This window comes from Chiloscyllium punctatum, chromosome 21, assembly GCF_047496795.1.
Source record: "Chiloscyllium punctatum isolate Juve2018m chromosome 21, sChiPun1.3, whole genome shotgun sequence".
In the NCBI taxonomy this organism is placed as follows: domain Eukaryota; kingdom Metazoa; phylum Chordata; class Chondrichthyes; order Orectolobiformes; family Hemiscylliidae; genus Chiloscyllium; species Chiloscyllium punctatum.
The window spans coordinates 66583858-66595149 of NC_092759.1; the positions used below are offsets into that span (position 1 = coordinate 66583858).

An 11292-nucleotide genomic window follows, 5' to 3' on the forward strand; every position below is an offset into this window, starting at 1 on the left:
GTCAACGACATTCGCTGCTCACAATGTAGTCTGCTCTATTTTGGGGAAACGAAAGGTAGATTGGTGATTGGAGATGTGACCAATATCCAAGTTGTACCTATGCAAAAGACCCTGAGTTTCCAGTTGCCGAACAGCTTAATACACCATCCTGCTCCCTGGCCAATATCTCTGTGGCAGGCTTGCTGCAGTCTTCCAGGACATTTCAACGCAAGTTGGAAGAACAACACCTCATTTTCTGCAGATGGACCCTGCAGCTCTTCAGACTCAAAATAATGTTCAATAATTTTAGCGACTGAACTCCGCAATGTCCTTGTCCCTACCCATATACCAGGCCTAGTTCTCACATCGCCTTCCATTACTCACCCCCTTTTGTTAGCTTCTAACTATCTCCATTAACAGCTATTCAGCCTCTGCTATATATATAAACCAACATTTTCAGGGCTCCCATCCGTTCTGAGGAAGGGCCACCGAACCGGAAACGTTAATTCTGATTTCTCGGCACAGATGCTGCAGGCGATTGTCAGCAACTTCGTTTTTATTTCAACAATGTCTCGCAATGTTTTTGTCTCACAATGCAATACGTCATCGATACTTAGAGCCTTGTCAAACATAGGAACTTTGTAATTTCTCATTTAATGTCCATTACAAATTACTCGAGATTCAATTGAGATAGCAGCTTTGCTTATATCTTTCAGATCAGTCAATTTGTCACAGTTCAGAAAGAAAAAGAAATTGAAAGAGCTGGAGGGAAACTCAGCAGGTCTGGCACCCTCTGAACAGAGATGCACATAATTAACATTTGATTCCAATATGACTTTTTCAGAACAGTGTCACGTCATATTCGATATGTTAATTCTGTTTCTCTCTGCAGATACTTTCTCATCTGTTCCATTTCTCCACCATTTTCTGTTTGTATTTCATGTTTGTATCACTATAATTTATGTTTCTGGACAGGGCTACATGCTGAATTTGGTAATATATGGACAATGTAGTCCTTTCCTGTTCCTGTTATAGTTGGTGTGTTTGTGACACCTGTATTACGACCGAAATATCTTTCTTCTTTAAGATTCAAATGAGAAAAGAATATTTTTCTGAATATTCTGTAAATTTCAGGAACTGCACTTTGTTTGAAAAGACATTTTAGAGGCAGCTGAAATTTCATGAGATAATAGGAATAGTTTATTGATGATGGAGCACTCTGTGACCTTCATTGAACGACCTTGTCTACCCCCTCTCCAAAGACTTTCATTACATATCACAGAATTATTTACAGTGGTGGAAACATAGCCCATTGTCTATTCTAGCTTGGAATGACTATATCTCTACTGTTAGTCTCCTGTATTGTCCCCATTGCCCGTCACATTTTGTTATTAGTGTATGCTTTTAATTGTAATTATCCTGGCAGATATGAACAATATGATCAATCTCAAACAAAAAGAGAAGCAGAACTGAGAGGGCACGCTCAGCAAGTCTGGCAATATCTGTGCAGATAAATCAAAATTAATTTATCAGATTCGGTGACCCTACTCAATCTGTTTTCCCAATAATTAAATGTGTGTATAAGAAAAATAGTTCGCTTTATCACATTTAATATTATACTTTTAGTTCACATTGTCATTCAGCATTGCATCATCCAAACGTTGGCTGTTTCCTTGTTATGCATTAGATTTATTTCTGTCTGTCAGAAAGAGGGATGATGACTGGGGAATCTCATTGTACTCCCCTTGCTGTCTCCACAGCCACTGCCCCCATTCTGCCCTATCTCCCAGCCAATATCATGTTCGTTTGAAACTGACTCATTAATTCATAAGTCTTAATGAATACGTTCATTGTCATTATCACTTTTGGTTTTGGACTGAGGTCAAAATGCATTAAAAATACGGTTTACAGCAAATAAAACTGCATTTAGAAGTCTGTCAATTTATATAAATAAATGTCTGAACCATATTCTGCCTGGATGTCCCAAAGTTGCCTTTTTAGAGCAGTGAGAGGAACATTCGGAGAAGTCCACACTTTCTGTCTATGTTCAGGGCAATTGTGTCCAGTGACAGTCTGTTCGCTAGCGTTTGTTCCCGTGTAGGAGAGATCAGCACAGTAACAACACCCTGATTGTGTTTCTTTTGTGGTTTGGAGGGATTTTTGGAGAGATGGTTATAGAACAGTAAACGGAGAACAGAGCAGGATCATTTAGCCTACGAAAAGAAAATATTCTTATTCTCCCTCACAACTGACTTCACTCGAGCAATTGGTAATGGGAGATGTGACCAATAGCCAGCAATGTCAACATGTAGTTGTGCGAGATAGGTAGCTATCCAGCCCCATCTACGGCACTTTTCATTTCCCTTCCCAGGAACAAAGACACGGAGGAGTCTGTCCAAAACTTTTCATTCAACTTTGCAAAGTCGGGTGCTGTTCCCAAAGGTACACACACACAAGCATAGTAATCTCCACACATTATATACATGTATATGTGGGCTGGGTTTACTCCTGCTGCCTTGACCAACGAGTGCTCGGATTCCGCACTGTTTTCCTTTTTTGGGTTCTGGTGCCTGGGATTCTTTTATCATTCACTTGGCCAATCAGTGTTTGAGCTTCCCGTTCTTCCCTTATATGGATGATGTTGTACAACTGTGGTTAAGGGCGGCCTCTCAACTATCGAGGAAAGCTGTTACAACTGTTTCATTCATATAAACGTGGGGGAGGTCCGGCAACAGTTTCGAGTGTCTGCTTGTGTTTACTATGAGGTAGAAAAGACTAAAAGGCAGCTAACCGTTTAAAAATTACACTACCCCCTACAAATCCCCCGTGTCTTTTCTTACGGCCTGTAATTTTTCAACCGTAAGTTTCTTCTCCAGGGCATTTAATAACTCCCGAGCTTGTTCATCAAACTGCCCTTCTCTAATACTACCCCCGCCCAAGAGGGATTCACGTTGTTCCATCTCGAGATTTATTCGTTCAACCTGCCCATAGGGAACATCTTTCTTAGTAAGGGCGGTTTCGATCAGTCGTTGAGTTAATCCCCGGACACAGGGAATAACGCAACACCCAAGGGCAGTGAGTACCCCTGCCACCACTATACATGAGACAAGAAAGGGAACGACCACCCCCGTCCATTTACCGAACCAAGCTTCCAACCAGTCCGTGAGGCCAGAGTCAATGCCCGAGTTTTCGGCCAGTTCGTCCGCCAATGTGGTGAGTCCATCCAGGGCGCGGGTGATGGACCCATCAGGGGCTGTGTTGTTTGGGATGAAAGTGCAGCACTGAGTGCCTATCATGACACAAACACCCCCCTTCTCTGCCAACATCATGTCTAAGGCCAACCTATTTTCCCACGCCATCCTACTAGTGGCGTCCAGTTGTTCTGCTATTCCTTTCACTGCATCCCGGGTATAATTAATGAACCTCTGCTGATTGTAGTAAATATAATTAATCCAATCCACATTCTTATTGATGGTCACCCACCAGAACAGTGACGACTCAAAACCCGCCGCTATCTGGTTCCTAGCCTTGTATTCGTCAGGAACACCCCTGGGGACCCCTATGGCATCTAAATATATGTTATCATCGAAAGAGGTCTCCAAAGCTCTCTCCGTTCTTCCACTAGAACGGGGTCGCTCTTGTTTTTCGAATACCAGGGTGAATGGGATGGCCAATTGAACGATCGCACAAGTGCCCGTCCATTTTTGGGGCAGAGTCGGTCGCAGAACCCTCCCACCACAGTACCACCAGAGGTCTGCCCTAGGTACATGAATGTGGGAGTAATTCCCGCCCCCGGTAGTTTCATTGACCAGCCGGATTGATCCGCTGCACTTGTCAAATGTCCCCACATCGTCGTCCCACTGTAGTCCCGTCCGAGAGACGCAGGCCTGGTGCGTACCCGTTACCCCTGAGAATGATGGCGGGCGGGGCGCCCCCTCAGACCTGACGGGGGGAAACTTCAAACTCAAGGGTCGACAAGTGGGGTCGTTCCAGGCCTCTCGGTCCTGGTACAGCCTTATCATGCAGTCCATGGCTCGTGGGTGTTTCTCCCATCCCAGCGGGAATGGGACCACCTGAGGGTTAGGGCGGGCACTCGTGCATGCGTAGCAATCACTCTTTTTTATGCTCCTCACAGTATATTTGACCCATTCCATCCAGGCATTCGCCTCCCCGTATCCCGTTTCTATTTCAAAGGTCTTTTCCAAATCCGTTGTCTCAATTATTCTAATCTTTTCCTGCTTATCAGTGGTGGATGAGCCCCCAGACTCAGCTTCAATGACCGTGATATACGTACAGCACAGCTGCTTTCCCCCCCATCCTGCCTGGCCCTCAACTCTAATACCCAATATTGTTCTATTAAGTCTCGCCTCGTTCTTTTCCAAGTTCTTTATGGTCAGATAGAGCGGATTGCACTGATTCTGCCCACAATCCCGTCCAGGGGTGATGGGATCACGGACAACTGACACCATAGCCTGGACCCCGGGGGCTGGAGGCCTACTTAGGCCTTCCCTACCATGCAATTGTAATACTAACGTCTGACCCTGGAATCCCCTCTCTCTCTCTAGATTCTGCTTAGTTTGATTCAGTTGACTTTTAGTCCTACAGGGCACCAACTCACATAGGTCTAAGCTAAGTGTCTGTGTTGATTGGTTGGCAAGCACGGAGATGGTGAACCACTGACGGTCCTCTGCTTGTTTTAACCAGAGGCCAAATTGGGTAACACGCACACAAAGACCCAGCCCAAGGATAATGGCATAGCAAGTTAACAATACGATTGACCGCATTTTGTCGCGACACCCGTAGCCCGAGGGCACAGTTCCTTTAGACTCGCCAAAGTCCGATTAGTTCGTTCTCAGGGTCTCTGTTCCTTAGATGCCTTTGTCAGAGAGGTTCGTTCGTCCTCCGTCGGTTGTGGCACTGGTCCCTTGACTCGAGTGTAATGTGTCCAGCCCTTTTCGGCCGTACGGACAGCCGTTTCGGTCGTCAAAAGTACCAGGAAGGGACCATCCCAAGTTGGTTCGAGGGTACGTTGCTTCCAGCTTTTAATCAGGACCCACTGACCCGGCTTGACGGTGTGCACCGCAAACTCGAGGGGCGGCGTCTGTGCCAAAAGTCCCTGTTGGCGTAAACGAGATAGAGCAGACCCCAGAGCCACCACATATTTTTGCACAAACATATCCCGAGACTCAAATACAGGAGGTTCCCCCTTCGGCCCATGGAACGGGAGGCCAAATAACATTTCGAAAGGGGAGACGCCCAAATCCCGCCTTGGCTGGGTGCGAATTTGCAACAGGGCAAGGGGTAGGCATTTGGTCCAAGGCAGGCCGATTTCACTAGTGAGCTTGGTTAGCTGCTTTTTGATGGTCTGGTTCATTCTTTCGACCTTGCCCGAGGAGGAGGGATGCCAGGGGGTGTGCAAATCCCAGTCAATCCCCATTGCTTGCACTACATTCTGGAGGATGGTCGAGGTGAAGTGGCTCCCCTGGTCAGAGTCAATAGCGCGGGGTAGCCCAAATCGTGGGATGATTTGCTCGAGTAGAATCTTGCTAACCTGAGTTGCCGTTGCCGTGGTAGTGGGGAAAGCTTCCACCCATCCTGTCAGGTGATCTACCACTACTAATAGATACTTCAGTCGACCTATGGGGGGGAGCTCAGTGTAATCTACCTGGATATACTCAAACGGCCTATAGGCCGGACTCCTACCCCCTTGTCTTGCATGCTGCCGCAGCCCCCTTTTGTTAATCTTTCGACACGTTATGCAATCTCCTGTGACCTGCTTGGCTACCGTGTACAGACCAGGGTGAGCATATCGGCGCAGGAAGGCATCACACAGTGCCTGGGCGCCCCAGTGACCCCCTTGGTGTAAACGGGCAATAATGTCCCGCGTCAACGGTCGATTTAGTAGCTGGCGGCCATCGGGTAAGGTCCACTTGCCTTCCCTATCCTTTGTACCCCCCAGAGACGCGAGAAGAGTTTCTTCTTTGTCAGTAAACGTGGGCACTTCGGTAATTTCGGATATCTGTGGAATCCTTACCAGGCAGTTTATTACTTCCTTCCCCATCCCAGCCAATTTTGCCTGTTCATCTGCCAATTGATTCCCCAGGGTCTCTATTTTATCGTCTTTCTGGTGTCCTTTCACATGTACTACAGCAATCTCTTGTGGCAGCAACAAATCCTCCAAGATCATGGCTACTAGTTCCTCATGGACCAACTCCTTTCCTCTACTATTTATCATTCCCCTTTCTTTCCAGATCTTCCCAAAGGTGTGTACTACCCCAAAGGCATACTTAGAGTCAGTGTAGATTGTCCCGGCTATTCCCTTTAAATTCCTCAGAGCTCGGTGCAAGGCGTACAATTCGCACGTTTGTGCGGACCAGGCATTCGGTAGCCGTCCACTTTCCACTAATTCCCAACCAGTCTCACTAATGACTGCATAACCGTTGTGTCTCTTCCCATCTATCACTCGAGAGGACCCATCAATGTACCACCGCCTACCTGCATGTAAGGGGGTATCCCTCAGATCTTCCCTCACTTTACTCTGGTACTCTATTATGTCTGAACAGCAGTGTTCCAGTTCCTCCTCGCCCTCCCCTTTCCAAAGGAAGTCCGCCGGGTTCTGGCAGCCCCCGACTTCTATTCGGAGGTCTTCTCGGTCTAACAATATGGCTTCATATTTCAGAATTCTCGAGTCAGTCAGCCACCTCCCGGCCTTCTGATTCAGAATAGTTCGAACCTGGTGGGGAGTAGTGACTGTCAAGGGGGCCCCAAAAGTCAACTTCCTGCTTTCCTCTACCAGCTTTGCCGTGGCTGCCACCGCTTGGACACACTCCGGCCACCCTCGGGAGACTGGATCCAGAATTTTTGACAGGAAAGCCACGGGCTTCCTTTTACCCCCCCAGTCCTGGGTCAATACTCCAAGAGCGGTTCCCTTTCTGGAGTTCACAAAGAGGCGAAATGTCTTACTAAAATCCGGCAAGCTTAAAACAGGTGCGGCCATCAATTTTCCTTTTAGGATTTCAATTAATTTTTTCTCCTCCTCCTCCCATTTTATTCTGTTGGGTGCCTCCTCAATGAGTTTTAGGTACAAGTCTTTAGTAAGGGGGGCATAGTCGTCTATCCATAACCGACAATAGCCTAAGAGTCCCAAGAACTTCCGCAACTCCCTCTTGGTCGTTGGGAGGCCTAGTTCGATTATTGCCCGCACTCTTTCCGGACTTATTCGTTTCTGTCCCTGGCTTATCAAGTGTCCCAGGTACTTAACCTCTTTCTCAACATATTGGAGCTTCTTCTGACTCACTCTTAACCCCTTCTCAGCTAGGTAATTTAACAGGGCATTAGTCCCAAGTAGGACGTCCTCCTCCGCCGGTCCGGATAAAAGGAGATCGTCCACGTATTGTATAAGCTTAAGGGACGGGGACAAGGTTAGTCCCTCCAATAATTGTTCCAGAATCTGCCCGAACAGAGTCGGGGACTCAGTGAATCCTTGGGGGAGTACGGTCCACCTGTACTGTTGTTTTCTGCCAGTATCAGGATCCTCCCATTCAAAAGCAAAAAGATCCCTACTGTCCTTGTCCAGGGGACACGCCCAGAAGGCATCCTTTAAGTCTATAACACTAAACCAGCCGTGGTCCGGGGGAATTCGCCCCAGAATAGTGTATGGGTTCGGTACCACAGGGTGCCGTACTTGGACAATTTTATTTACCTCCCTTAGGTCTTGGACCATTCGGTAGCTCCCATCCGACTTCCGGACCGGCAGGATTGGGGAATTGTATCGTGACATACAGGGCTCTACCAATCCATCTTTTATTAGGTCTTCCATAACTGTCTTCAGGCCCTGCCTCCCTTCCCAAGAGATGGGGTATTGGCGCACTCTGACGTCGGGGCTCTGGGGCTTTAATTTTACCTCCACAGGTCGAATTGCGAGTCCCCCCCGGTTCCCTTTGGCGACCCAAACCCTAGGGTCTATCTCTGTCAATCGGGACTCACTAAGGTATGACATGGTAACGGCTAATTCTTCCTCTTCTCCCACTTCTATTCGCAATCCGAAACGGACTATCAAATCCCGTCCCAACAACCCATAGGGAAGATGGGGGAGGTGAAGGAGTTCAACCTGGAGTTCCTCCTCCTCCAGCCGCAAGGGTTGTGGTTCGAATATTCTCGCACTAAAAACCCCACCCTTAACTCCTGAAATGTTTAATGTTTTAGCTTGGAAGCCAACCCCCCTCGGATGGAGGGGAATTGAGGACCTGCCAGCGCCTGTGTCAACTAAGAAGGTAACATCTTGTCTAAATGGGCCCACCCGTAAATTTACCAGGGGTTCTTGGTAGGCCCGTGTTCCGATCCTCCCCTGACTTCCCTAATCCATTTGTTCACACTCCATTTCATACATCCCTTCTCTTTCCCTTTTAAACTCGGGACAATCCCTTTTGAAGTGTCCCAGTTTCCCGCAATGGTAACATCCGGCCTTCTGAGGGCGCTCAATTCCATAAGATCCTCCTCTCTCACTTCTGCCCCGTCTCGCTTCTCTCCCTCTCCAACTTTTCTTCGACGTTCCTCTTTCCACCCCAGAATCTCCCTCCCCCATTCCGGTGGACTTACAAGCTTCCCGTACGGCTGCCACCATCATTTTTGTCTTATGTTTCTCCCTTATTACATCCCTCTGAACGTACACCTTCTGTGCTTCCCGTAATAATTCTGCAACATCCTTTTCAGCCCAATCCTCCACTTTCTGTAATTTCTTCTGAATGTCAGGCCATGACTTAGTCACAAAGTGCACCTTAAGCATGCTCTTGCCTATTTCCCCATCGGGGTCTAAACCTGAATACTTTCGCATGGACTCCCGCAAACGGTCTAAAAACTCACTCGGGGATTCATCCTTTTTCTGTCCAACTTCAAATGCTTTTGCTAAATTCCGCTGTTTGGGCACGCAGGTTTGGATCCCCCTGATTATAAGGCTTCTGAGGTCTGTCATATTGGCCCTTCCCCCCGCGTCGTTATGATCCCACCGGGGGTCCTCTAAGGGGTACTTCTGCTCTCCACGCTGAGGGCCGTCCTGATGCTCCCTATCCCAAATGGCCATTGCACTATTCCGGATCATAACAATTTCATCGTAATTAAATAGTATTCTCATCATGGCCTGCAGTTCAGCCCATGTGTATATACTGGGCCCCAGAAATTGGTCCAGTTGTATTCCCACACTGACGGGGTCGTCCAGTAGACGGGGTAGTTCATTACGGAGATGCCGGATATCCCCAGAATTTAAAGGTTGTACTACAAACCCGGTCCGTTCGTTCCCAAACGGCACCTCTCGTAAGGGGTTCAGCTGTTCAATATTATCACTCCTCCCAGCTCTCAATCCCTCTTCTCGACCTCTCCGCATCTCGAGTCGGACTGATTTCCTAGTGCCTGGGGTGAGTTCTGTGCCCCCTCCTGTACCCCCCCCAGCAGTCCCTTCCTCACTGGTCGTAGCCTGCTGGGACTCGGAATTATCCATCGCAGGAGGGAGGTCCGCGCTGGACGCCTGGTCGTGCGCGGGTGGTATATATGGGGGCGGGGAAGACGGTGGCAAACCGTCGGTGAGGATGTCCCAAGACTTCTGGGGCTTCCTCGGGTCTGTTTGGGGAGTCAGAGGATAGAGACGCGTGGGACTCTCGCCGTCTCCCGCCAACCAGGCGGCGGCATATTTGCTCTCCTCTGGGTCAAACGGTTGTTTTCTGTTAACATATACATTTAGGATTTGACACACCCAGTCTTCATCAGACCCATACTCGGGCCAAACTACCGAGGGGGCGCGGATAGGTTCTTTGGTCCATATAAAACAACAATATTTTATCATGGTCTCTTTCTTTAAGTCCTTCGTTCTACTACTGTCCGTCCATAGACTTAACTTCCGACCTAATGGACTATCGGGGGGTATTTCTTTCCCATTTGCAGTCTTCCCTGACTTTTCCTTAGTAGATCTAGAAGTCTGATTTCCCATGGTTTATCTTCGGTCCTGGTCTTAAACGCCCAAAGCGTTTTCACAGATGACCGTCAAAACCACAATTTCCCGTGGTTTATCTTCAGTCCTGGTCTTAAACGCCCAAAGCGTTTTCACAGATGACCGTCAAAACCACAACTTCCCGTGGTTTATCTTCAGTCCTGGTCTTAAACGCCCAAAGCGTTTTCACAGATGACCGTCAAAACCACGCGGCCAACAAGGAAGAACAAAAGAATCTCTTACCTTGATCCGTGCACGGAGTTGTCTGGCCTTTTTTAATGTGTGTACCCCCGTGTATAGTCACTAACCGGTCGTCCCAGCACTCGTCCGTGTGTTCCTTTTCCAGGATTCAAAATTATTTTTAAATGAGCCGGGTCACATCGTCCCTTGGCCGACGGCCAACGGACCAAGCCGATCAGTGAGAAGTATAAATATATACTAGACGCGTCTTTGTTGTAATCAGGCTTGATCCGTGAGCCGAAGAGACTGCCCCCCCCCGGCAATAATTATTTCATCCCGGAGGAGCCCCCAATTGTGCGAGATAGGTAGCTATCCAGCCCCATCTACGGCACTTTTCATTTCCCTTCCCAGGAACAAAGACACGGAGGAGTCTGTCCAAAACTTTTCATTCAACTTTGCAAAGTCGGGTGCTGTTCCCAAAGGTACACACACACAAGCATAGTAATCTCCACACATTATATACATGTATATGTGGGCTGGGTTTACTCCTGCTGCCTTGACCAACGAGTGCTCGGATTCCGCACTGTTTTCCTTTTTTGGGTTCTGGTGCCTGGGATTCTTTTATCATTCACTTGGCCAATCAGTGTTTGAGCTTCCCGTTCTTCCCTTATATGGATGATGTTGTACAACTGTGGTTAAGGGCGGCCTCTCAACTATCGAGGAAAGCTGTTACAACTGTTTCATTCATATAAACGTGGGGGAGGTCCGGCAACAGTTTCGAGTGTCTGCTTGTGTTTACTATGAGGTAGAAAAGACTAAAAGGCAGCTAACCGTTTAAAAATTACACTACCCCCTACATAGTCCAGTCCAGATATATTGTCAACGAATGTGCTGTATTGAAAGCTGTATTGCTCTGACTGTGATTGATGTCAGTCTCCGTGCAATGCAACTGTGTCACTGGAGGGTTTCCCTCTCCTATTAGTAAGAGCTTCATTCAGTGCGCTATCCCACTATAGTAACAGCTCCAACAGTAGCAGAGATCAATAGCTGCATAGATCTGAATCGGAGAAGAGCGAATTGGAACATTACAACGATTGAGAGGTTTTCCTTGAGTCTTTTCAAGATTTCCCCCTATTGGGAATTTCTACCATATC

At 47.8% G+C, this 11292-nt stretch overlaps 1 protein-coding gene across 1 annotated transcript; it reads right to left on the reverse strand.

The window, feature by feature from the left end:
* Positions 1-2368: 2368 nt before the first annotated feature.
* On the reverse strand, positions 2369-10972 carry LOC140492679 (uncharacterized). The gene is made up of 2 exons (XM_072591712.1): positions 10202-10972; positions 2369-5095 (listed from the first exon to the last, which is right to left on the reverse strand). Exon 2 carries the CDS (start codon positions 4761-4763, stop codon positions 2793-2795), a length of 1971 nt encoding a protein of 656 aa, XP_072447813.1. The 5' UTR covers positions 4764-5095; positions 10202-10972; the 3' UTR covers positions 2369-2792.
* Between the last annotated feature and the right edge of the window lie 320 nt (positions 10973-11292).

Bases quoted from the DNA above. Each gene is read 5' to 3' on its own strand.
- LOC140492679 (XM_072591712.1), bottom strand. From the start codon at position 4,763: ATGCGGTCAATCGTATTGTTAACTTGCTATGCCATTATCCTTGGGCTG.